This window comes from Canis lupus, chromosome 18, assembly GCF_003254725.2.
Source record: "Canis lupus dingo isolate Sandy chromosome 18, ASM325472v2, whole genome shotgun sequence".
Taxonomy (NCBI): domain Eukaryota; kingdom Metazoa; phylum Chordata; class Mammalia; order Carnivora; family Canidae; genus Canis; species Canis lupus.
In genome coordinates this window covers 7,056,006-7,081,896 of record NC_064260.1, presented here as the reverse complement: position 1 = coordinate 7,081,896, position 25,891 = coordinate 7,056,006, and the positions used below count along the sequence as shown (strand labels likewise).

Sequence of the window (25,891 nt, the reverse complement as noted above, 5' to 3'; positions counted from 1 at the left end):
AATCGTGAAGACATCAAGAACCCCAGTGTAAAAAAAACAAAAAAACAAAACAAAACAAACAAACAAACAAACAAAAACCAACACTGTATGGAGGTCCCAGCTGATGTCTAGGGCACAAAAACATTGGACATTTGGGTACAGATCTGCTCAGTGAAAAAAGTTGCCTTTTTTGGGTGCACACTATTTGAAATAAAGAAAAAAAATTTAACTATTTTTGTAGGTGGTAAGGATGACATCCTGGCTGGGTTTCCTTGATTGCTCTGGATCCTTTAACAAACTATCCACCTGCAGCATACCATGAAAGCCAGAGGTCTCCATGACAGGGTTTTGGGAAACCCTGAGGTCCTTCAGCCTCAGGTTAGACACTGCTGAAAATCAGGCCAAGAATCCTATTGGAAGAGAGTGCTGCAAAGGAAACTGAACAACATCCTTAATAGGTCATCTATATCATTGTGGGGTCTCTGATAAGACTGGGACCCTGAGACACGGGAATGGAACATTTAGTTGACTTCCTGGAACATCTTGGGCCTGCAGCTCTCTCTCCCTTGATAAAGGAGAGAAAGCTTCCCTTGCTCTAGTTCTCACAGATATTCACCTTTTTTTTTTTTTTTTTAAGGTTTTATTTATTTATTCAACAGAGAGAGAGCCTGCACCAGCAGGGGGAATTGAGAAAGGGAGAAGCAAGCTCCCCATGAGGCAGGGAGCCCAATGGGGACTTGATTCCAGGACCCTGGGATCATGACCTGAGCTGAAGGCAAACACTTTACCAACTGAGCCACCCAGGCCCTCACAGATGTTCACTTGAGGCAGAAACCTTACATGATGATGCTGTTCCTTCATCTCCTGTCATCATTTCCATCCTGATATATTAGGATTGGGTACTGCTGATTACCTTCTGTTTTCCAGGAGGAAATAGGTTTTACATCGAAAGAATTGCAGGACCTGTCTAAGGTATACCAGCAAGATCTGAGATTTTGAAGTTAAAACCTAGGAAGAAAAAACAGGGAATATTTATCCTATAGAGGAAAATGTGAAGGAATACAAAGATATTTTAATCTGTTAATCTAATATAATATATGAGGCATAGGGATCCCTGGGTGGCGCTGCGGTTTGGCGCCTGCCTTTGGCCCAGGGCGCGATCCTGGAGACCCGGGATCGAATCCCGCGTCAGGCTCCCGGTGCATGGAGCCTGCTTCTCCCTCTGCCTATGTCTCTGCCTCTCTCTCTCTCTCTCTCTCTCTCTGTATGACTATCATAAATAAAATAAAAAAAATATATATATATGAGGCATATATCAGTCTAGACATCAGTCTAGATGTTCTGGAGGTTTATTTTGTAGCCTTGTTTATAGTCCATTTTTATAAATGTTTCATGGCTGATCAAATAAAAAACATCTGATTATTAGAACTTTTGATAATATGTCAACTAATTGAACTTTTCATCATTACTTAATCATTATTCTAACCATATGTACTTTAATTTCTCTGCATGTATCCTACCTTGTGTGGTGTCATATGGTGTCAATCATCTAGAGCCCACGGGACAGAGCATGTGATACATAGTTCAGGAATGTGCTTCTCAGTCCTTCATACCAAGGATGCAATTGTGAGAATCCTGCTCACCTGCTCAGGTTTTGGCCAATGTGATCTTGTCTCTTTTGTTTCTCATACACCGCCACTTTGGGGCCCAATCTTCTTTTTTTTTTTTTTTTTTTTGTATGTATTTTTATTGGAGTTTGATTTGCCAACATACAGAATAACACCCAGTACTCATCATGTCAAGTGCCCCCCTCAGTGCCCGTCACCCAGTCACCCCATCCCTCCGCTCACCTCCCTTTCCACCACCCCTTGTTCATTTCCCAGAGTTAGGAGTCTCTCAGGTGCTGTCACCCTCATTTATATTTCCCACTCATTTTCTCTCCTTTCCCCTTTATTCCCTTTCACTGTTTTTTATATTCCCTAAATGAAGGAGACCATATAATGTTTGTCCTTCTCCGCCAATCCTCTGTCTTTCTCTGTATTCATACCCTTTAATATTGTGAACACACAGTTCCTCCCATCAAGAGGTGGAGTCTATTTTCCCATTTCTTGAATCTGGGCTGGTCTCATGACAGGCTCCGGCCAATGGAGTGTGGTAGTAATGACAGTGTGCCAGTTCTGAGCCTAGACCTTGGAGGCCTTGCATACTTGCTCTCTCTCTCTCTGTCTCTCTCTCTCTCTGTCTCTCTCTCTCTCACCCTAGCTGCTGCCATGAGAACAAGCCTGGACTGTTTGCTGAAGGATGAGTGATCATATGGAAGAGATCCAAGCTGTCCTGGATGAGATTGTCCTAGATCAGCAGCTCCCAGGAAACCTGCCAACTGCCCACATGGATGAGCCCAGCTGAGATCAGCTTAGTCTGGCACAGATCAGCAATTTATAGCCAACCTACAGACTGATGAGAAATAATACATGTTTGTTCTAATCAACTAAATTTTGGGATGGTTTGTTATGCACCAAAACTAACTGATGCAGCTACATTTAAACACATGAAGATTCATAAACAAGTGACAAATTACCCTTCAGATATGTTGGAATAGAGTACTTTCCTCACTAGCAGAAGTGCATTGCATCCTGACTAGTAATTTTTTTAATGTGTATTTTGGTGGGGGAGGGGCAACTTAATTAGTGCAAATCGTCTCTCAATTTAATTTGCACTTATTTCATTCACAAGGCTATGTAAAAGTTTTTAATGCTTTCATCGCTAATTTTAAATCATCCATTAATTTTTTTGAGAGTACTTTGTCCCACTTTTGTATGAATTAGTTTTTAAAAATCTCTTTGAAAAACATTTTCCATATTTTATTTTTTTTAAAGATTTTATTTATTTATTCATGAGAGACACAGAAAGAGAGGGGCAGAGACATAGGCAAGGGGGAAGCAGGCTCCATGCAGGTAGCCCCACACAGGACTCGATCCCCGGACTCCAGGATCATGCCCTGGGCCCAAGGCAGATGCTTAACCACTGAGCCACCTAGGCGTCCCTCAATATTTTAAATACCTAACTTTTGTCCAGATGCTTTCAAACAGTACATACACTGCAGCGTGTTTAAATCCCCAAATGGATTTATATAAAAAATACAACTGATGGAACAAGCTAAGGGGTATTGAATGCCACCACACTCAATGCTATGAGCTTCACATTTGTTATTCCACTTCAACCTTAACAATTTTTAAGGTAAATAATCTTAGTAAGTGGACTTCATATATAAGAAAATCGAATTTAAGTAAATTTTTTAAGAACATAAAGCAATGGTAGAACCATGTTTTCAAACCCAGTCATTGATTTGAGTCCATATTCTTTATCACTATCCTCTACTTCTTTTTGTAAATGAAGGCTTTGCATTTCCAAGAAAGGGAAATACAGTAATATTTATTCCTATATTTTTGTTTTTCTGTCTGGCTGTGTTTCAATGCCTATGCTGTACTTTGATTAGTGAAAAATCCTGTTGATTAGTTTGTTCAAAACTGTTTATCAGTTTTGTTGATAAACATTCAGAGTTCTTCATCGTCTGCCCCTGTTCTTTGTCTTGTGCTCCTTAATAAATACTATGATGGAAAGGTGGGTGAAGGCATATTAGCCAGCTGCCATCCTGTCCTGACAATTCTGTTATCAACACATCTTAATAATCTAAAGTTATTACAATCTTAAAAGCACACTGGACACTTTATTATACCTTTATTTCTTTTTATTATACCTTTAAATGACAAATCTTGTTGTTTTACTTGCTGGCTTTAAAAAGCATCATGGTTCTCCATTACTTACAGAATTAAGTCTAAAATCTAGAGCAGGGCATATTCAGCTCACCACAATCTATCCCCAACCTTTCTATCCAGTTATCCTTGATCATCTCTCTTTTTGTTCTACTTAAATTGAACTCTTCACCAGGTACATTCTATTCTTTTAGTATTTCTGCACTTTCATGTGCACTGTTATTTTTTCTTGGGATGTTTAGCCATTCAACAAAGTCCTTTTCTTCCTTGAAAGCCCTGTTAGTGGAGGTTTCTCTAGCTTCCCAGCCACAATTAGCATGCTCAGTCCAATCATCCTGACAGAGCATCTCTGTTCTAGCACTTACATCATACTGTATTTATGTATTTAACTTGACCACAAGTGTGTATGCTCTTTAAGTGTTACTCATCCTTACCCCGAAGCTCAAAAAATAATAAATTACTGACTTAATAATATTAAAATACATGCAAGAAATAAAAAGATAGCCTGAGATAACACCACAGAAGAATGCAGATTGAAAAAGAAGAAATAAAATTCTCTCTGTTCACAGACAACATAATTGTCTACACTGAAAATTCCAAGTAGTTTCACAAAAGCTCCTAGAATTAATAAATGAGTTTAGCAAGATCACACGATAAAATATAAATATACAAAAAAATTCTTCCTTTTTTTCTTCTGTTCTAGTAATGACCAAGTCTATATTAATCATGTTTTTAAATTTTCTGTATTTTACAACATTTTAACATTTTAGGGGCCTTGCTGCCTGGGGAATGACCCACCTTCCTATGGATACACCTTTCACATACAAGCCAACTAATTCTGAGGGCATACTCCCAACCATTTACTTTATCTAACTTTCACATACCAAGACAATTTTTCCCCAGGGCTAAGTACAGAACAACTTGAGACCACCTCTCTAGCTTGGAGCCCACTAAAATTATTCAAACTATCCAATTCGAAGTTTGTTCAAACTTCCCTGTCCTGCTCCCCTGATTTCTTCCTGCAGAAGAAAATAACGGCTCTGGGCCATTGTCTCCTTTTGCCTTTTCTGTCTCCTGACTGATCCAGGTACTTTGCCATATGGCCCTGCATGGCATGTCCTGCATCTAGGAATCTGTAAACTTACTTCTTCTTGGCAATAATTTCTGTGGCTGCATGACTGCATGTCCATAATTGATTAAAACTGAATGCCAAAAAATAAATAAAAATAAATAAAAATAAAATAAAAAATAAAACTGAATGCCAGGAAAAAAACCTGAATGCCAGGTACATTTTAATACAAAGTGAAATTTAAAATTAAAATTAATATCTTTCATAGTAGGACCAAAAATGTAATTCTTAGGTATATACCTAAGAACACATGTATATGAAATAAATTAAAGAAAACCTAAGTAAATGCAAAGGTACACTAAGTTTATGGATTGGAATACTGAAAGAAATTGGAAGATTGTTAAAATGTCAGTTCTTCTGAAATTGATAGATGAATTTAACAGATTTAAAATCAAAACCTTAGCAGGAATTTCTTGTAGATATTGATAAATCGATTCTAAAATTTATATGTAAAAGCAAATGTGTGAGAATAGACAAAATGATTTGGGGGAAAAAAAGGATAAGTTTGGAGGACTCGACATGATTTCAAGACTTAAGGTTAATCTATGTAATTAAGATAGTGTAATATTGGCAAAAGGATTGCCAAGCAGCTCATCGGTACAGAACAGGGAATCCAGAAAGACACCCTTACCAATGTTTATTTCTGAAAGTTTACAAAGGCAATTCAATTAAGAAAAGATAGTCTTTCCAACATATAGTACTGGAATGATTTAACATCCATATGCAAAAAACAGACAAAGAAACAGATTCCGTGACTTATACCTCACATCTAGAAAAATAATAATAATTCTGAGTGAATCAAAGACCTAAGTGTAAAAGTTGTAAAAACCAACCAAACAAGCAAACAAAAAACAAAAACAAAACCCAGCCAAACTCCTTGTAACCTTGGGTTAATCGAATGATTCATAAAAGAAAGTTAGTAAGTTGAACTCCTTCAATCTTAGAAACTGTTCTGTGAAAGAAACAGACAAAGACAAGCCACAGAGTTGGAGGAAATATTTAGAAATCATATTTCTGACAAAGAACTTGTATCTAGAACACATATAGAACTCTAAAACTCAACAGGAAAGAAACAGCCCATTTAAAACTGGGCAAAAGTTTTGAACAGACTCTTCACTAAAAATGGAAAATAAGAACATGAGAAGAGGTTCACCCTCATTAATTCATAGGAAAATGCAAACTAAAACCATAATAAGACACTGCTACACCTCTGCATTGCTCTGCATTTCAATCAGAATCAGAAAATTCAAGAAGTTTTCTTGAATATGCTACACACCTCTCTGCCTATCTTCTGACCTTGACAGATTGATCTAGGGTCCTCTTCCTTCACTCCCTTCACCTGCCAACTCCTACTGATTCTTTAAGCCTCAATCAGCTTAGGCATCATTAATTCTAAGAAGTCTGTCCTTTGACTCCCAACCTCACTCCCCACCCCTGGGTCTGAATCTATGGCCCTATGTAATAGGTGACGATGGGCCCCCCATTTCACCTATCACTTCATCTACCAAATACAGAATGCTCGCTTGTTTAATTAGAGGTTTTAGGACTCTTAACTTGGATCTCCATGAAGTCAGACTCTATCTTCTTCAAGGTTATAGTCCTACAAATTAGCACATTAAAAATATTGTTGTAAGAGTGAGTAAATTCATATAAGAAAAGTCTTATACTGCTTCATGTAATCTCGGTCTCTGTTTGAGAGACCCACCCTTGATCCCAAAACCTCCTAAGGTTTTCATCGCTGCCAAGATAGTCACTGCCATTCCCTAGTCATTCGCTAATTAAAATCCTCTTGCCTCCATAAGAGGAAGGCCTGGTTTCTCTAGGTAACTTGTTCAGCTCACCAAAGTTGGACGCCCATGATAATTTTGTATCATGGATACGACTGGTCTTATGGAGACAGTGTCAGACATGACGCCATGAACACAGTCTCAGCTGCTTGGTACTTTGCTATAAGCCATTCACATCTGACATTATGATGAAGCTCTATTCCTAAAGGGGATCCCTTGGTTAGCTCAAGTCACTAGCTTTCTCAGCATTGTAGGTGCCACTTACACAGAATGCTGTTTGCTCGTCTTTATCTGCATATCCTGAGATACGTGCCTGTCCCTCCCTGAGTGACGAAAGTTGCACACACAAGGTTACATCACTCTCATGATAACACCCAGCTTTTGAATATGCTTCTCAAAACGCCTTCATCATCTTATGACCTTATGCGAGATTAGTATTGTCGGGGGCCCTGGGACCGTGACCTGATTTTACGCTCTCTATAACACTGTTGGGAGTCTCTTAGAAGCTTCATAAATATGATTCACAAATGGATGGTTTTAAAATTTATGACAACTCTTTTTACTTCTCCACCAAATATGCCTCATTTTGGGTTCAAGAAGCCAAAGCCAGTTAATTCTGGATTTGAGGTCTTCTGCTGGCTAGGAGACCTTAAAGCAAGTATAGAACCCATGTAGGCTTGGTTTTCTTCTCTGTAAAACAGGGTGATGCTCCCAGGCTGCAGTGGGGACCGTGGGGAGTAAACCCGACAGTGTGAGTGTGGACAATACAGAGGACAGTAAGTGTGGGCGAGCATGTGTGCTGCCATTGTCCCCAAAATGGAGATGCCACTTTATAAAGAGTTTCTTTATCTACTCAGCACGTTAGAATGCGAGAGTTTGTGTACTTCTGCTTTCTTATCTTTTGCCTTCAGTTTAAGAAAAGGAAATTCTCCCGAGGAAAATCAAGCACACTTCAGGATTGCTGCTTCAGTAACCTTATGAAAGATGTTGACTTGTCCAATTATCTCCATGACACAGGGAACAGGGAGAAGTGCCTCCGAGCCTGGTTGATGGTGCATCACTGAAAATAAAGAGCTGAACATCTTGACAATTCACTGAAGTAAAGAACTTTCTTTGGTTTGGTGATCAACTGTGCTAATTTAGAAACCATGGGTGCTGGTTTATGGCGGAGTTTTTGTTTCTGTTCAAGTCTCTGGTTGCAAACTTCACACAGTTGGTTGATGCTGCTATTTACTGCTGCAGCCGGCTTTAGTCTATTCTTGGAGGGTCTTCTTCACATAGGGTGCAAAATCTGGAGAAACGTGTGGCCAATGCTCTGCGTGGAGCCTCAGTTGAGGTTTGCAAAGCGCTAGCTTTGAGCTCATCTGATCAGGACACCTAAGGGTGTCAGGCAAGACAGTGTCTGTCAGGAAAGGAGGAGTTCCACCCCCAGCCCTGGTGGAACGGGGATAGGGAAGGCCTGACGACGTGTGCCTCCTTGGACAGAGGAGTCCAGCTGGAGAAGGTGCCTTCACATCTTCCAAGTCTTTTGCTTTTGAGAACTGGTTGTGAAAGAGAAATCAAGAGTTGAGTCAGTGAAAGGAGAGCCGTTGAGAAGCATCCCATCCTACAGCGCTTGGGGTAGAAGACTTGGTTTAGAGAAGTCTGTTCATTGACGTCAATGAGGAGCTGGAGTTTGGGGTGGGGGAAAGATTTCCCCAGGGCGTAAACTGTCTCGTGTAGGGGATGCCGGGCGGGAGAATGGGCATAAATAAACAAGCACTCGGAAGAATGCAGTTAGTTCGAGGAATCACAGACTCTGGAGATTATGTGCTCAAAACCACTGCATCCTACGTGAACACATCCGGCCAAATACCGACCAAGTGCATGTAGGTTCACCCCCCCCCCCCCCCCCGGAGCCGCCAGCAGCCAACAGCGACTAACATTTCAGTTCTCCATGCGTCCTGGTTGGCTGTGCAAGGAGGGGGTTTATTCGTTGCTTCCTTTGCGTTCTAGCATCCTGCCACAGCGAGCGGTGTCCTATAAAACCCGGGTGGGAAGCTAGTCTTGCCCAACAACAGATTTTCTGGAGAGTCATTTGCACCATTTGCGTTCGTGATCGCAAACGCGTCGTGCGTCTGTGGTGCAGGCACACGGGTCGGTGCCCAGGCGGGTGCGGACGGCGGTGCCCGCGTCGAGGGCAGGTGGGGGAAGTGTGTAAGGCCAGAGCCCCAGGGCACCTGTCCGTCCTGGGGCGGCTACGCCAGATCCTTCCTGAACACGCCGCCTGCACCGACACAAAGGGGCCCAGCGGGCCGGGCTGGTGCTGCCGAGCCGGGACGCCCGCGGGCGTGGGAAGCAGGGGCCGGCGGGGCGCGGGATCGCTGTCTGCGCGGGGGGGGCGGGCCGGGGCGGGGTGCGCGGAGGCTGCAGGGCGGGGCAGCGCTAAGGAGCGCGAGCCGGGCTCGTGGTTGGCTCGGGGAGCGGGGTGCCCCCCGCGGAGCCGGCGGGGAGGGAGGGGTGCGGCGGGAGGAGAAGGCGATGAAGTGCGCTGCGCTACCGCGCATCGGGCGCCGAGGGGGCCTCCGCAGCGCCGCGCGTCTCTAGCCGCGTCTCTAACCGCGTCTCTCACCGCGTCTCCAGCCGCGCCCGCCGGCCCGCGGCTGCGCTCCCCGTGCCCCCGGCCGCCCGAGCCCCGCGGCAGTGCCCCCCGCCCCCGCCCCCGCCCCGCCTCTAACCTGCGCGCCGGCTGCAGCTCGACCTGCGCCCAGGCCACGGCGGCCAAGGTAAGCGGGCGCCGGGCGGGGACCCAGCCCGCCGCCCCCGCCCTTCCCTGGGCGGCTTCCCCGCGGCTCCCGAGGCCCCGGCAGCGCCCTCCCTCCCTCCCGGGGCCCGGGATCCACCCTCCTCCCCACCCTCCCGCTTCTCCCGCGAGGTTCAATTGTCAGCCCGGGGCCGCGCGGGCATCCCGGGGCGGGGGGGGGGACCCCGGGTCGGGTCCGCCGGGCGCACCGGAGAGAAACAAAGGAGCCCCCGAGCGGGATCGCGGCGCCTCCCCCCGCCCCCCCCCCCCCCGGCGGCGAGGAGGTGTCAGGGGAGGGGGCGGAGAGACCTACGTAATCCCCCTTCCCAGCCCACACCCACCCCTTGTGAACCGGAGCTGGGGGGGGGGGGGTAGACAATCGTGTCCCGCGCAGCGCGGGGGTCCGGGGGTCCGGGGGTCCGGGGGCTCCGGGGGCTCCGGGGGGGCAGGCTGGAGGATGCGCGCTGGGGCGCTTGTCCAGCGCCTCCCCCCGGCCCTCCGCGCCCCGGGCCTGCCGCCGGAGTTGCCGCGGGAGCAGCCGGGGCTCCCCGCGACCGCACCGCGACCCGCACGGCCGGCAGCCCCGGCTGGAGGTGCGCTTCCTTCTGCCCTTGCGTCCCCGCGGCCGCCACCACGCAGCCAAAGCCGGGACGCAGACAATGTGGCCCCTCCGCCCCCCGCGCCCCCAGCGCCTCGCGGGTGCGCCCGGCGGGCCTGCGGGCTGTGGCGCGTGCTCCGTCTGTCTGTCCTGCACGCAGGGACCACAACTTGCCTGGCCAGGGTGAGCGTGGGGGAGCTGGCAGGGACACAGGCTGCGGAGACGCCGGCCTCCCGTGGTTCCGGGCACAGCGCGCCCCGGCTGCACCGAGCTGACAGCCCATCGCATGTGGGGGTTTTCCTAGTTGCTGAGGATTTCATTTGACGTTGCTGTAGTTTTGCGCTTACTTCTCTTGGGATCTGCAGTGGTGCAATTGTCCCCTTGGTTTTTATCTTTATTTTATTTTATTTATTTATTTTCTCTCTCTCTCCCTCCTCTCTCTCCCTCTCTCTCTCTCTCTCTGCAAAGATAACAAGGCTGTGTTCAGCAGAAATGGATACGGGAGGAGCAGCCTAGTTCAAAGACTAAGGGAGGCATCGTCTCTCTTGTCCTGGGATATAAACGCGATTTAGGAGGGCAGATGCCCTACCTGAAAAGGCCCGACTTTAAAGACCCAGGCGGCGTGGTGGTCCAAGGCGTCTCAAAGCAGGTGGCCAGATCTGCGTTTCTCATCAGCGGACTCGCTCCGGCTGTGGCTATTACGGTAATTCGTTCTAGATCGGGGATTCATTTTGAAAATGTGTGTTTTCCACTAAGAAGGGATTAGGGTCCACATGCCCGCCCTGGTATGAATGCGTGTGCCTGCTTGGCGGAGCGGAAGAGCGTGCAGGGTTCCCCGGTGCCCATTCCCTCCCTCTGTTTGCAGCCTCCTCTGGGACGTGGCTTTGGAAAAACGGAGAACGGAGCCGGTGTGTTAGTGCCTAGACCTCCAGGCAAATTGAACTTTGGAGTGTGTGGTTTAATACAAGCCATGTTCTGACTCATTCTGGAATCCCAGTCTAGGGCAGTTCAGCAGCTTTGGGGAGTGACAGTTCTTGTTGTCTCAGGTAGTTATTTCACGAAGGCAAATCGCCTAAGTTTGTTTAGATCCTGACCTGACCGACTCGGTAGGGAGACCACCTTGCGAGCCGGAGCAGCCCACGAATGCATCAGTACAGGGACTGCAGCTCCTGTGACTCGTGTACGTAGCGTCATTTTGCTCTCCCTTCGCGCTTCTGGCTTCTGAAGACGGATGTTTTAAAAGATCGTGTAAGCTTTACTTTCTGGGATGCTTGCATCAGGTATGAGTATCACTATGGGGGATGCTGAAAGGACAGATGTGATCCTGGGAGGATGCGGTCCAGCCTCTGCCATCCTCCCTACCAGCAAAGTGAGGAAGTTGGGCTAGCTGATGTGTGTGGTTCCTTCCAGTTCCAGCACTGGGTGGTAACGGTAGAGGAATCAGACGACTTACCCGGTTTGGCCAGGCCGGTGATGACAGCCCAAATCATGCAAACAGACCAGGGACAGACTATGGAATTTATGGTTTATTTTTACACCTTGCGATTTGTTTTGACCCCGGTATCTGTATTTTCCTCTAAATGAAATTAGCCAATGACTCAAACAGGTCTTCTTTTTGTTGTTGTCATTGTTGTTGTTCACTAGGGCGAAAGATTTGGTGGGGCCTGGGGTACCAAGAAGAATATTGGGTAACGGGCTTTCTCCTTATTTGTTGATGAGTTATTTATGACAGCCCCATCTTTTGTAGATAATGGACAATGTAGCTTATTTCCCATGACTGATTTTTTTTTCAGTTTTTAATGAAAGACTCTAAGTAGCTGTTTCATCCTACGCGGCAATTGGCAATACCATCTGACTTACTTTCCTTCATAGAATTTGATATTGTTTGCAAAACTTGCTAGCACTGATGTTCGTTAGAGAAATGAGGCGACAATGACTCTAAACGGGCAAGCAGAGCATTTTTAATGTGCTTGTAGTAATTTTTACCGTTTAGGGATGGTTGAGATACTTGGTCATTGATTTATGCTCATCTACTCAATTTTCCACCGTAGTGCACTCATTTGTTTTAAAGTTACAATTAAAATAATATCCTGGGATAAGGATACCTGCCAGGCGCAGTGAATCACTCCCTCTCTTGTTTCCGTAGCCTTCTGGTTCATACCGCTAAGGCAGCTCTTATCATATTGCAGCTACGTGAGGTGTGGAAGGGCCACAGCCCCCTTGTCTGGAACATGCTCCGAGCATCTCGAGGACAAGCACATTGTTCAATTCACCTCTCATCTCTCCAGCACATTGCACTTTGCTTGGGACAGGGGTATGTTCTCAGGAATGTGGGTGGGGTGCATTCCAGGCCATAAAAAATGCCCTCTGCTCCTTTAGGCAGGAGACAGGGGGGCATTCATCCCTCCGGGAGTCAGATGGGGTTATGTAAGCCTCTGAGGGAACAGGTGAGCCAGGACTCAAATGCAGGCCTTCCCCCATGCTGCCCCAGAGAGAGTGTCTCCCCCCCCCCCCCCCACACACACACTCAGTGAGAAATCAGGTGGACTGCAAGTCCAGATGCTGCACGCTTGGGTGCTCTCTTATTTGAAAAACCAGAATTATCCTTTGGTAAAATTGATCTGATAGCTGCTTGGTTCTGTCTTGCTGTGGCCTGAGAGGGCAACCTATCCCGTCCCAGCACTCCGGCCTCCAACCTAGTTGCAATGTGTTTTAACCCTGGTATCTGGATTTTCCTCTAAATGAAATTAGCCAATGACTCAAACAGGTCTTCTTTTTGTTGTTGCTATTGTCGTTGTTCACTAGGGCGAAAGATTTGGTGGGGCCTGGGGTACCAAGAAGAATATTGGGTAACGGGCTTTCTCCTTATTTGCTGATTAGTTATTTAGAGTGTGTCATTTAATATAAGCCACGGTGAGGGTGAGCCCCCTTTGCCACCTCCTCTCTAAAGCTTGTTCCACCGCCGAAAGCTTCCTCAGATAATGGGCTCGTTTTGGGAATCACCTAACTGACCACTGTTTGTTCGAATGACATGTAACCACTGTGCGCTGCGCCTCTGAAACCAGCCAGCAGCTGGCCCAGGGACAACCGTCCTTGCTGGGCCAGCCCGCTCTGACTGAGCATCCTCGGAGGCAGATGTCTATGCTAACAGGTATGACTTCCAGATGGACCCTTTGCATCCATCCCATCACCTCCGTAATTTCCCCCCCCTGAAGGAACAGACTGGGTTACCATTAGGAAACCAGGAAGTTCAAACCCCCCCGTCCCACTGTAATGCAGCCCTGGGCATGTTTGACATTGATGGACTTACAGAGAAAACAGTGTGGAAGGTTCCACGTGGCTTTTTTTTCAAGTCACTTTTCCTCTCTGAGGGTTAGTTTCCTCTTCTTTGAAAGTAGTGAGTTGAACCAGGTCATCCCAAAGGTCATGTCTAGCGCCATGATTCTGGGATTGTTTTTGTTGGTTTATTCAATTGAGGGAGTTAGAGGGAGAAAAATATCAGTATTAATTATAATTGCATTAATATTTACATTTATTTCTAAATTTCACTTTGCAATGACTATACTAGAAATACTTAAGGCTATGCGTGTTAGCCTCTGGGCTACCTAATAATCATTTGGGGCCCTCTGTTAACAATAGCTCTAACAATTCTTTTTTATTTGTAAAATTAGATTTGCTATATTAAAAGAAAAGATTTGTGGCATTTCTGTTCCCAGTGAGGAGGGCAGTGGTGAAAAAGTGGATAATCCTCAATTTCTGTATAGAATGTTTGCAAGTTTAGGGTTTGATAGTCAAAGTTCCAGGACCTATGGTAAAATGTTTTTATTCTCACTGTGGAGCGTGTTTCACAGTTGAGTAACTCCGGCGGTCAGAAGTGTTCCCTGGGATTCATCTAACAATGTTCCCATTTCCTTCCGGTCCCTCATTTTGCTTTTATTGATTTACTTATTTACTTACTGTTTTGTGTTTCTGCCCCTCCTTGAGCTCAGCTGACCTCCGGCCACAGCCGGAACACACACCCACCCACCCTCACCCTGCCCCGCCAGGTGCAGGAGTCAGAGCTTCATAACCTTCTACCTATTGGAACCCCTTCTACTTTCCTCATAAACGCTGTTTCTCAAGTTAAGATACGATGAGGTTTAGAGACAGGCCAGCTTGTCTGATGATTTTGTTGGACATGAATGAGGACTTGCTGACCACTGGCCATTTGTCTTTTTTTTTTTTTTAAGATTTTATTTATTCATGAGAGACAGAGAGAGAGAGGCAGAGACACAGGCAGAGGGAGAAGCAGGCTCCCTGTAGGGAGCCCGACGCAGGACTCGATCCCAGGACCCCAGGGTCACACCCTGAGCCCAGTGCAGACGCTCAACCGCTGAGCCACCCAGGCGTCCCTGGGCATTTGTCTTAAAGCCTCCTTAAACACTTTATGAAACAAAGCAGTATACAAATGATTTATATATCCCACACCAAGGTTTGGATGTGTGGGTGTTTACTGGAGGTGGTTGTCATGTTCTGTGACGTGGGCGTGGTGGGGAAGATGTTAAGTAGTCCGTGCAGGGTGCCATTAGTGTCACTGCTTATTGGCAGGGTATCCCAAAGACCACTAAGCTTCCAGGGCACTAGAGAAAAGCATCTGGATTCCCATAGCAACAGGTGATGCACGCTGCTCACATTGTTAGTTGAGAACCCAGGCTCTTCTGGATTTATTGGCCCAAAGCTTGATGCACACAGAGGATTGCTAAATGAGGATATCGCATACCGGTAGGCTCCTCTGGGGTTATCCAGCATCTGATATTGGCCTGCAGTAATTTGGGGAGAATTCAGTGGATGGAACTGAAGCTGGCGTTGGGGGTGGGGTAGGGAGGAGGGAGCGCTGGAAAGGGGCACCATCTGTGCCCATAATGACGAATGCCATCATGGAGACTTCACTCGGGGTCCCTTTTATATATTTAGTGGAGCAGATTTTCCCTTTCACACTTTCTAGATCTATTTGTATTGAACAGATGTCAGGGAAATATCATGTGTGTGGAAGGGGGAAAAAAAAGAAGACCAAAATTCACATCCATGGCCAGCGATTGTGATTCAATCGCTTTGTCCTTAAATTGACACTAATTTAACTCGCACAGACGTTCCCTGCTTTTGCTTTCGGGGTTTAAGTCACAGCAGTTTGAGACACAGAAGCCTCAGGCCTGCAATTCAGAGATTCAGGGTGACGGGAGGCTAGGGGTGAGCACCTTGGACCTTGCTTGCTTGCCGTCAGTAGTGGAGCTGAGGGGGCCCAGCAGCCACCCACCACGATCCTTCCCGTAACACCCTGACCAGCTGGAAAACCACAGGACACGACCCACATAGATTTTTTCCCCTTAAGAGGACTTCTCTTTCCTTAATGTTATTGTTGCTTCCTTTTACCATCAAAACTTAAGACTCCTAAGTCAACAAAACTTTTCCCCTCTATTCTGAGCTTAAGTCAATGTTGCGGAAATGAGCTGTTTGAGGTTGAGACAAAAGGAGCTTGGAGCATCACCAGTGTCCCTGATGAGGCCTGAGACCTGTGCGTCAGGAGGGCAACAGACAGTTGGCCCAGAAATGTGCTGTGGTAGATGACCTTTGCAGGTCCCTCCCCAGACTCCACGCCCCTCACGGTTGGTCAGTGCTCGGTCCCCTCTTATGGAACACGCCCGGACAAAGTTGTCTACACTGGCTTTCTTTCTTCCCCCGCCCAAGCCCCGTAGAAACATATTTTATTGTGTAATGTTTGGTTGGGGCTAACAAGATGTTTCACAGATCTGTAAATTATGAAGAAAATAAAGCAAATCCTGGCCGGCCCTACAGTCTGAGACCAGAATACTGTCGTTCATCGGGGGCACCCTGGGGGCTCTTGCCTCCCGTCCCCTCCTACCTCTCGGAGCACCCAGCGCAGGCTCCGGTCCCGGCCTTCCCTCCCGCTGTCCCTGTGCTGCTCGCCGGTGGCCTCGGCTCATCCAGCGCGGGGTCCGCTCTCCATCTGTTGCTGCTCGTGCACTGGACCCACTTTCTCTCTCGAGCCTCCCACTTCCAGGACCCCTGGGTCTCCCGGATTCCCGCTGTGTCCTGGGATCTCTCAGTGGCCTCTGACTTTGCGGCCCCACAGGATGGAATCTGGGATCCTCTAGGGCTTGGCTTTCACAGCTCTCCCCTATATGCCTGCCTTTGGTCTCAATACTGCTTTCAGGCCGACGACCCCAAGTTTATCTCGGTGGCCCGTCCTGATCATGCCCTGACGCCACCACCAGCATCGCCCCAAATGCTACGCATCCTGCAATTTATATGTGCAAAATACAACCCCCAATTTTCATCCTCAGAGCTGCTTCCCCTTCGGAGGTCCCCCCTGTGCAAGGGACACCCCTGTCCTTCCCGTTGCTCGGGCCGGATGCCTTCGAGCCCCTGACTTCTCTGTCTCCCCTGAGCTAGCTTTCTGCAACTGGCTGTCCCCTTTCCGGCCCGCTCTGGCCAGCGCCACCAGGCTTGTCCCAGCCACCGTGAGGGCTCAGCTTCTGCACTGATGCCCAACCAGTCTCCCGCATTCGTGCCCATCTGCAATCTGTTCTTTGTGCGGCAGCCCAGATGATCATTCATTCGTTCACCAAATATTGACTAAATGTCTGTTATGTGTCAGGCCTTATTTTAGGTGTTGGCAGGCAGCACGAACACACCACGGAACAGTCAGAAAGCTCTGTTAGTTCTTTGCCCATGTTCTTCCGATGGTTGCATCCCTCTCGGAATGAAATCCAGACTTCCTCTTTGGCATACAGGCCCTGCGCGGCTGGGTGTCCGGCTCCTGCCTCCCAAGGCCGTGTCCCCACCTCCCAAGGCCGTGTCCCCACCTCCCAAGGCTGTGTCCCCACCTTGCCAGTCACACCCTCACCCCGCTGGTCTCTTGACCTGGAGGGATGCGTGTGCGGGGAAGGGGTTGCGTCCCAGGCACCTGTAGGCTTGCCCCTTGGGTAATGACACATCACTCCTTCAGAGAGGCTTTCCCTGACCCCCCATATACCAGGCCTTCTCACCCACGTACCTGCTTCCTTCCTCTTCACATCACTCAGCACTACTCGATTTGTGATATCTTTGCTTGCTTATGTGTCTACTGTCTGCCTCCCGGCCTAGCTTATAAACTCTTTCCAGTGGGGGCTCATTTATTTGCCCAGTGCCTGGAACAGTGCCTAGAACGTAGTAGCCACACTCTTTTCTTTTTTTTTTTTTTAATTTACTTTAATTTTATTTTATTGAAATTCAATTAATTAACAGATAGTGTATTACTAGTTTCAGAGGTGTTCAGTGATTCATCGGTTGTTATATAACACCCAGCGCTCGTTGCATCACGTGCCCTCCCTGATGCCCATCACCCAGTTACTCTATCCCTCCACCCACCTTCCCTCCAGCAACCCTCAATTTGTTTCCTATAGTTAAGAGTCTCTTATGGTTTGTCTCCCTCTGATTTCAGCTGATTTTATTTTTCCCTCCCTTCCCCTATGCTCCTCTATTTTGTTTCTTAAATTCCACATATGAGGAACGCCGGGGTGGCTAGCAGTTGAGCATCTGCCTTTGGCTCAGGGCGAGATCCCGGAGTCCCTGGATCGAGTCCCACATCGGGCTCCCCCCGCAGGGAGCCTACTTCTCTCTCTGCCTGTGTCTCTGCCTCTCTCTCTGTGTCTCTCATGAATAAATAAAATCTTTAAAAAAAATTCCACATATGAGCAAAATCATATGATAATTGTCTTTCTCTGATTGACTTATTTCACTGAGCATAATGCCCACTAGTTCCATGCACGTCATGCACGTCGCTGCAAATAGTAAGATTTCATTTTGATGGCTGAGTGATATTCCATTGTATATATAAACACCACAACTTCTTTATCCATTTATTTGTCAGTGGACATCTGAGCTCTTTCCATAGTTGGGCTATCGTGGACACCGCTGGTAGGAACATTGGGATGCAGGTGCCCCATTGAATCACGATGTTTTAGCTTCTGGGATAAATACCTAGTAGTTCAATTGCTGGGTCAAACTTTTAACTTTTTGAGGAACCTCCATACTATTTTCCAGACTGCACCAGCTTGCATTCCCCCCAACAGTGTAAGAGGGGTCCCCTTTCCCCACAGTCTCGCCAATGATTGTTGTTTCCTGATTTGTTAATTTTAGCCATTCTGACAGATGTGCGGTAGTATCTCACTGTGGTTTTCAGTTGTATTTCCCTGATCCCGAGTGACGTGGAGCATTTTTTCCTGTGTCTGTTGAGTAGTCACACTCTTTATGGAATAAAATCTTTTCAGAATCTGTTAGGCTAGAGTTTGGATGGTATTTTCAGGTCTCTGGATCCTTCAAGAATACTCTTTTTCTTTTTCATAAATGTCTTCCTCCAGTCCACAAGGTGAGGCTTAGGGTCTCCATTACCGCCTGGCCATTTTGTTGGTACTGAATCTCTGTGTTATTTATCCTGGCTGGCAGACTCCCACAGTTGAAGCTCAAGCTTGTCTTTATGTCCTCCTCACCACCGGGCAAATAGCAGTTGGTCACTCATTATTGTCGAATTTTAATGAGCTACTTTTTGTTGTTAGAATTAGATAAAACTCTCTGCCCTCTGGTCTCTGCCTCCTCCAGTCCACCCTGGTTTTTGTCATCTTAAATGTGAGCTTGTTATTCTTGTATTCGAATCTGTTGGGAGCCACCAAAGTTTACAGAATAAAGAGCCCATCCCCAGGCTGGCCTTGCAGGTCTGTGGGTGGTAGCCAGCTATGTCCTAGGAAATCCTGTTGACCTCTGCTGCAGCCAAATGGACCTTCTTTCCATTTCTCCAAGCATCTCTGTGTTTTCCTTTTCCTGTAATTATGTGCTTTCTTCCTTAGACTGTGCTCTACTCTTAGATTCCCTAGCCTTCTGTAAACTTACCCATTTTTAAGAACTAGCTTAACTCACATCCTGAGTTTCCCAGTTGATAGGATTCTCTCCACACTGAGTCTCCCTGTGATAGGGATCACTGCATGCTCACTATTAACCCTCCCACCTTGCAGCCCCCCTACTAAATGATGGGCTCCCTAAGGGTAAGGACTGTGTCACATTTATCTTAGTATCCTGAAAACACTTGTCCTGGTATCTGCCATTGCAGGTACGTCTCTGAATGTTAAATAAATGAGTGCCCCAAGGAACAACCTGAGTTGAGCAGGACTGTATTTTATTGCTTCTAGAATGGCGTTATGCACAATGTATGCATCCATGAAATGCTTATAACAATAAGTGGAAAATTGGAAGAGGTGAACTCCGCAAGGACAGGAATTTCTATCCTGCTTTTTTTGTTGATTGTCCTAAATGCCAAGAATAGTGCCCAGGAACAGAACTCACTGTTTAAAGACGGAATGCAGTTTTTAGCTGGACCATATCTTAAATTTTTAATATCCTTGTATATAAATGAGCAAGCCCGAGGACCGGAGAGGTTTTCCCAAGATCGCCCAATAAGAGATGGAACCTGTCTTGTCTTCTCTCTGCTGTCCAGCCCAGACACGAACAGAAGAATGTCTGATAACTTTCCCCAAAGGGATGCTCCGTGTTACTTTCTTACCAGTATCTGTGTGACTTCCTTCTTCAGAAGCTTGACTTTTTAGATCTTCAGAAAGAAGCAATAGAGAAGAAATTACATAATTTCATAGGACTCAGAGCCTAGGCAATAGGAAACAACATTTATATGTTCCCTTGCTGCTTGCGTGGTACATTCATTTTTGGAAATACCTGAGCATATCTGGCCCCTTGACTCTGGTGGGCCATGCTTGGGGGACTTTGCTTAAACCTGGGGTCTACTCGAAAGAATGAGGTGGTCTGTTTCTTAGAGCTTCTCTGATGGCATAAACAATTCACAATGAAGTCATCTGGTTCAGTTTCACCAGAGAGTCTTGTTGGCAATGCCGTTCTCTATCTTCACGACAACTTTGAGTCTCAGGCGAGCACAATTTTTGATGAAATACCTCTCGCAAGAACTTTGCAAGCATTCTCCATCCTTTCGTTGCAAGCAAGTGAAATGCCTCTGTCTCAGAAACATACATTCAGATCCTGGTGTGACATCCTAGGGAAAATAGTTGAAAGTCACTAATAGCTATTTTCAGCTCTTTCCCAAGAGAGAGGAAATATATCACTATATGTATAATGAAGAGGCTATAAGCTTCTAATGAAAAATATGACCTAGGGACTATTGGATCACAAATCAAGATAAAAATTCATTGTGTGTATGTATAACACGTATCTACGTACAGATAATATAGAGCTATATATATATATATAAAATATATAAGACATGTATATAATCTTTTGAAGTTCAGGTTAATTATTTTCAAATAATTTTCAGTTGTTTTATTCACCAAAAGACATTTCTTGAGCTTCTATTATGTGACAGGTATTTATATTTGCTTGTGTGTGGGATTTGAACATCTAGACAAAAATCTATTTGAAGCTTAAGGTGAAAAAGTGCAAAAAAATACAGCAGAATAGAATGCCTGCAGTGGAGAAACATTTAGTTTGAGAAAGCAAATTGAAAAAGTTGTGTCTTTTAAGAGTGATTTTTTACAAAGATTTTTTAATTTTTATTTCATCTTTATACACACCGTGGGGCTCGAACTCACAACCCTGAGACCAAGAGCTGTACACTCCACCGTCTGAACCAGGCGCCCCAAGAGTGATTGTTTTATTTTCACACTGCTAGTGGAGCATCTGTTAGATACCAGACCCTGCTCTGAGGGCTAGGTGACCCTGGTGAGTGGATAAGCAGCCAGTCCCTGTTTTCACAGAGCTAGGAGTGAGGTCCTCAAGTTTACGATCTCTCTTCTGAGAATATACTCACAGTTCGGTCATAAAACAGAACATTGCTCTTGTCAGGGATTTAGAAATGGTTGTGCTACTCTTATTTTTTTTATTTTTTATTTATTTATTCATGAGAGACACAGAGAGAGAGAGAGGCAGAGACACAGGTAGAGGGAGAAGCAGGCTCCATGCAGGGAGCTGGACGTGGGACTCGATCCCGGGACTCCAGGATCACACCCTGGGCTGAAGGCAGCGCTAAACCACTGAGCCACCAGGGATTCCCCAATCTTAAATTTAATTTCACCAAATTGAATGCTCCTGTGTTGATCTTAGACACTTTAGGGCCAGAGTACTGGGTCTGTTACTTGAGAACCCACTGCTGTAGGATCCTGTTTCCTCATGACTCAAGACTTTGCCGCAAATGGTGTTTTAGTGCAGTGATCCAGAGAATCTTCTGGAGCAGGAAGTACTTTTTCATCTAAATATTTTATATCGACTTCAGTGAACAGCTGTGTCAAGGGATATTCTGTAGCTCAGACTGGTTACCTGCTCAGGACCTGCAGGCTTCCAGAACCAGGTGAGTGAACGGCGTGCTTTGGTGCACACCATTAACAAGTGGACAAGGCCTGGGATGGAGACCGCACTGGACGCTGGGCCTCAGGCTGCTGAGAATGGGGAAGGGAGGCAAGAAGGCCAGATTCTCCTCTCCAGAGGTCTGCATCCTGTTCTGGGTTAAATGGCATTTATCATGCTAACCTAGGATATTTTCTAGTTTCTTAGAGAAAGTATTGAATGAACCATGTCAACTCTATGGAGAAAGTTGAGAGGTTATGGCAAGAGAAATGAAACAAATCTAAACCCAAGCAGTGGGAGTAATGGGGGAGGGTAGGAATTAGGTGTCGGAAGTGTCACACTTTAAGAGGAGAAAAGGTCATTCTGGGATCCTGACCCCTCCCTTTTTCAAGCGTTCACTGGTCTCCATTGAATAATGTGATCGATGCACAATTTTTATAAGAACATTAAGCTTTGCGGTAGGAATTTTTTCTTAATTGTAAGAACTCTTGCCTTTAAAATTTCATTTCAGAGGCAAAAGAGAGTGAATGGCTTTGTTTTTGCATTTAGCACATCTTGGTATGAATTTGCAAATGGCTTTTGAGGGATCCAGATATTTTATTTTTCAAATCTATTTTTTTCCAAGTGCCATTAGCAGGTGGAACTCATGACTTCCGGTATTTTTCAGGCAATGAGCTCAGTGAGGTTTGAAAATTACCTAAGCCATTTATAGATTCATAGAATGCTGGCCGGGGAAGGCACCTAAGCCTTGTCCCACTTAACCCTCTCCCGGTCCTGACCATGAGACAGCCATCTCCCTGGGTCACAGCCCCTGCATTCATGAGACCTGGGATGAGAAGCTGTCTCTGGGCTGCTGGCTTGATGCTTTGCAGCCCCATTTGCTGGGTGCTTTTAGGGCTGGGCAGGAAGCTTGCTTATCCTTGGAGTCCAGGCAAATGCAGATTCCAGGGTTGGGGGAGGGGCACAGTTGCAGGCAGGGGACCGTGAGCCAGGGGCTTGTGCTGGTAGCTACTTAGATTCAAGCCGAGATTGCTGATATGTATGCGCGTGTTGCTAGTTCTTCTGATTTCTCTAGGAAAACCAAAGGGCTGGATACTTAAGAGAGTTTTAGTTTTTTAAGATTTTTTTTTTCTTATTCAGTTTAATGATATGGCAATACTCAGTGGGCCAGACCAGGCATAACTGTAAACCTCCAATTTGCAGCTTTTGCTCTATAAAAACTGTGCTTTGAAGATTTCTAGGATGGAAAGAAAGGACCATGATCCTGGCTCCAAATAACCAAAAAGCTGAAATGTGGCAGAGAGACTTGCCCTGAGTCCAAAATGAGAGCTAGGGCAGAGGATTTAGATTCAATAGTAATAAGTATTTTCTGTTACTCAGAATTACTTTAGCGCAGTGAGGCATCAGTGTGCCAGTGTCCCGCTGAGCAGGGGTCGCTGGGATCCTTTGTTGGGATGCTGGACAGGGGCCTGGGGCCTGCATCTTCCATTACCACCTCCACGATAAGCTGTACAGAGGCCATGTGACTTGGGTTTACAACAATCCTGCGAGCCTCCTACTGTCTCAGTGTGCCATGGGAAAAGGGCCCAAAGTTTTCGGGGGGCATCTACGTACAGTTGACACTTGAGCGACATGGGGGTGAGGGGTGCCAACCCTCATGCAGTTGAAAATCCAGGTATAACTTTTGACTCCTCAAAAAATTTAAACACTACTAACCTGCTATTGACGGAGGCCTTACCAAGAACATAGTCGATTAACACGCGTTGTGTTTAATATGTGTTATGTACTGTATTCTTACAATAAAGTAAGCCAGAGGAGAGAAAATGTGATTAAGAAAATCATAAGAGAAAATACATTTATGGTACTTTACTGTATCTATTGAAAAAAAATCCGCATATAAGTCAACCCACGCAGTTCCAAGCTGTGTTGTTCAGGGATCAACAGTAGATAGAGTTTGCTCTTTTTTGAATAAAACCCCATCAGCCTGATTCCTTATCTTCCTCTCGAATTGTTGTTTCCTCTTGTCTATAAAGCATCATGCAAGGCTTTTTCACCTCTGTATCCCCACCTTCACCACTGGGAATAGTCCTCTTGATTTTTACTATGCCATCTTAAAAGTTTTAGGGTTTTTTTTTTTTTTTTAGGATTTTATTTATTTATTCATGAGAGACAGAGAGAGAGAGAGAGAGAGAGGCAGAGACACAGGCAGAGGGAGAAGCAGGCTCCCTGCAAGGAGCCCGAGGTGGTACTCGATCCTAGGACTCCAGGATCACACCCTGACTGAGCCAAAGGCAGGTGCTCAACTGCTGAGCCACCCAGGCGTCTCAAAAACTTTTAGTTTTAAAATATGACATATACTTACCATTATGCAAGGGCCTGCAGACTAGGGTGGGCTTGCCTTCTGGTTTTTTTTTTTTTAAGTCTATTTTTCTTAAAGATTTTATTTATTTATTTCTGAGAAACATACAGAGAAGCAGAGACACAGGCAGAGGGAGAAGCAGGCTCCATGCAGAAGCCCGATGAAGGATCACACCCTGGGCTGAAGGCAGATGCTCAGCCTCTGAGCCCCCAGGCGTCCCTGCCTCCTGTTTTTGTAGTTTTCATGGAACATGATCACACCTGTGATTTGGGTGTGAGCTACGGCTGCTTTCAAGCTATAGTGGTAAAGCAGAGACCAAAAGGCCAGCAAACCTAAAATGTTTACTACCTGGCCCTTTAAGAAAAAGTTTAATGACCCTTGATTATATCAGATGGATCACTTGAAAACAAATATCATGTGTAAAGAATAAATTAGCAACCACCTATAATGCAATGGCGAGGTGTAAGAACATTGTTATCTTAATGCATTTCGCCTGGGCATAGATAGGATACTGAATCATACCATAAATACACATTCAGGTGCATTTAATGGCGTATCAGATGCAGTCTCTTGTCCTACAGTTTTTGATGATTACACGTATTATTTTAATTGATTGCACAATAATCTATCTAATATTCCATGCCTACGCATATATGTGTTATGCATTGATTTTTGTTGTGGCCACTTTGCTGTGTATTTTACATATAACATTTATTTGATCCTTCAAAGCGTATGTAGGAAATATTACTAACTCCGTTTTACACACGGGAACACTGGGATGTGAAGCGTTTCCGTGACCTGACCAGCTCGCGCAAGTTAGCCTATCTGACACCCAACCCTGCGTTTTCAGCCATTCACCTGTTTCCTGAAGTTAAATTTACCTTTTTTGAGTTATTTGTTTAGTGAGGGAGGGTCTTTCTTAGAAATATTCCTTTGATGAATATCCAGGTATACAAATCATTGGCTGAATTTCTCATTATTTCCTTAGAAATGACTTCCCAAAGCTGAACAGATAAATCCTAAAAGTACATTTGCGGTTTCCTAATAGGCTGAAGGGTTGCTTTTAGAAAAGTTGTAACAACATACACCACACACTAATGCTCTCTGAGGGTGCTCAGTACTGAGGGCTGTGAGGTAGCCATCCTGGTTTTGCTCTTTCATCAAGGAGGGAGGGATCCTGGTCCTGACTCTGCAGGTGGTTGTGGCCAGGTGACTCCTCTCCGAGTGACTTCTGGGAAGGCTGCTTTCTGGATAAAAAAAAGGACAGGCTCAGCTGTCAGAAGTCTTTGCCCTTTTGCCTTTCCACTTCTTCCAGCTGTCCTGTGGTGCAGGATGTGAAGCTGCAGGCTAAGAAGGGCGGGAAGACGGAAAGGTGGCCCTGGGGGCCTGGGTCCGTGAGTTGGGAAACACCCCGTGTAGGGAAGCATCTGTGGCTGAGGCCTGATGTGCAGACAGGCAGTCCCATCCCGTGCTGTTTCTCCCACTTGCCAGTGAAAAGACAAAGGGACGTGAAGCTCAGTTCCTGCAAATTCTCCATACCATGGTTTGCCAACACCGTCTCCCTAGGTAAGGTCTTGGTCTCTTTACAATTTGTATGAGGTCTTTATATATCATAGATATGAACTTAATAGATATTAACATATTTGATGCGGTTATAATGTGTCTTTTAGTTTTATTTATGATGATCTATTGGTCAAGGTGATGATCTTTAGACGTCTCCATCGAAAGGTACAGTTTCTCTTCACACTTAGTAATAGGGACAAATTCCTATTTCCCAATAACCTTGCCCTCGATTCTTTGATCATCTGATGAATCTTTCCCTGGATCCATCATTACTTTTTTTTTTTTTTTTTTTTTTTTTTTATTTATTTTTTTTTTATTGGTGTTCAATTTACTAACATACAGAATAACGGGCACTGGGTGTTATTCTGTATGGATCCATCATTACACTGGGGAGTGCAAACTGGTGACTTTCCCATGACATAATTCCTTCCACGTTTATTAGTTGTCAACTCTTCTGTGAAAAAGAGCTTTCTCTTTTTTCTGTTCTCTTCTTTGGCAAAGAGAGGAATCACTGTTTTCTCAAAAAT

The 25,891-nt window shown here is 45.6% G+C and overlaps 1 protein-coding gene and 2 long non-coding RNA genes across 8 annotated transcripts in view; 2 read left to right on the top strand and 1 right to left on the bottom strand.

The window, feature by feature from the left end:
• LOC112661504 (uncharacterized) overlaps nt 1-2,472 on the top strand; it is a 96,494-nt gene extending 94,022 nt beyond the window's left edge. For 2 of the 3 annotated variants that reach the window (XR_007403489.1, XR_007403487.1), the window contains 2 exons: nt 1,533-1,605; nt 2,242-2,472. This is a non-coding gene — a long non-coding RNA (uncharacterized LOC112661504). Of the gene's footprint in view, nt 1-1,532; nt 1,631-2,241 lie in introns of all 3 variants that reach the window. The other variant, XR_007403488.1, reaches the window with a different exon arrangement.
• A 3,029-nt stretch (nt 2,473-5,501) lies between these two features.
• Nucleotides 5,502-9,505, bottom strand: LOC125752906 (uncharacterized). Its single transcript, XR_007403494.1, has 2 exons — nt 9,386-9,505; nt 5,502-8,209 (listed from the first exon to the last, which is right to left on the bottom strand). It is a non-coding gene; the product is annotated as an uncharacterized LOC125752906 (long non-coding RNA).
• HECW1 (HECT, C2 and WW domain containing E3 ubiquitin protein ligase 1) overlaps nt 8,722-25,891 on the top strand; it is a 448,536-nt gene continuing 431,366 nt past the window's right edge. The window contains exons 1-2 of one of the 4 annotated variants that reach the window (XM_049096371.1): nt 8,722-8,851; nt 10,517-10,751. In XM_049096371.1, coding sequence (XP_048952328.1) covers nt 10,629-10,751 — 123 coding nt within the window. In that variant the 5' untranslated portion in view covers nt 8,722-8,851; nt 10,517-10,628. Of the gene's footprint in view, nt 8,852-9,232; nt 9,434-9,914; nt 10,044-10,516; nt 10,752-25,891 lie in introns of those variants that run through there. The other 3 variants (XM_025449281.3, XM_049096372.1, XM_049096373.1) reach the window with 3 other exon arrangements.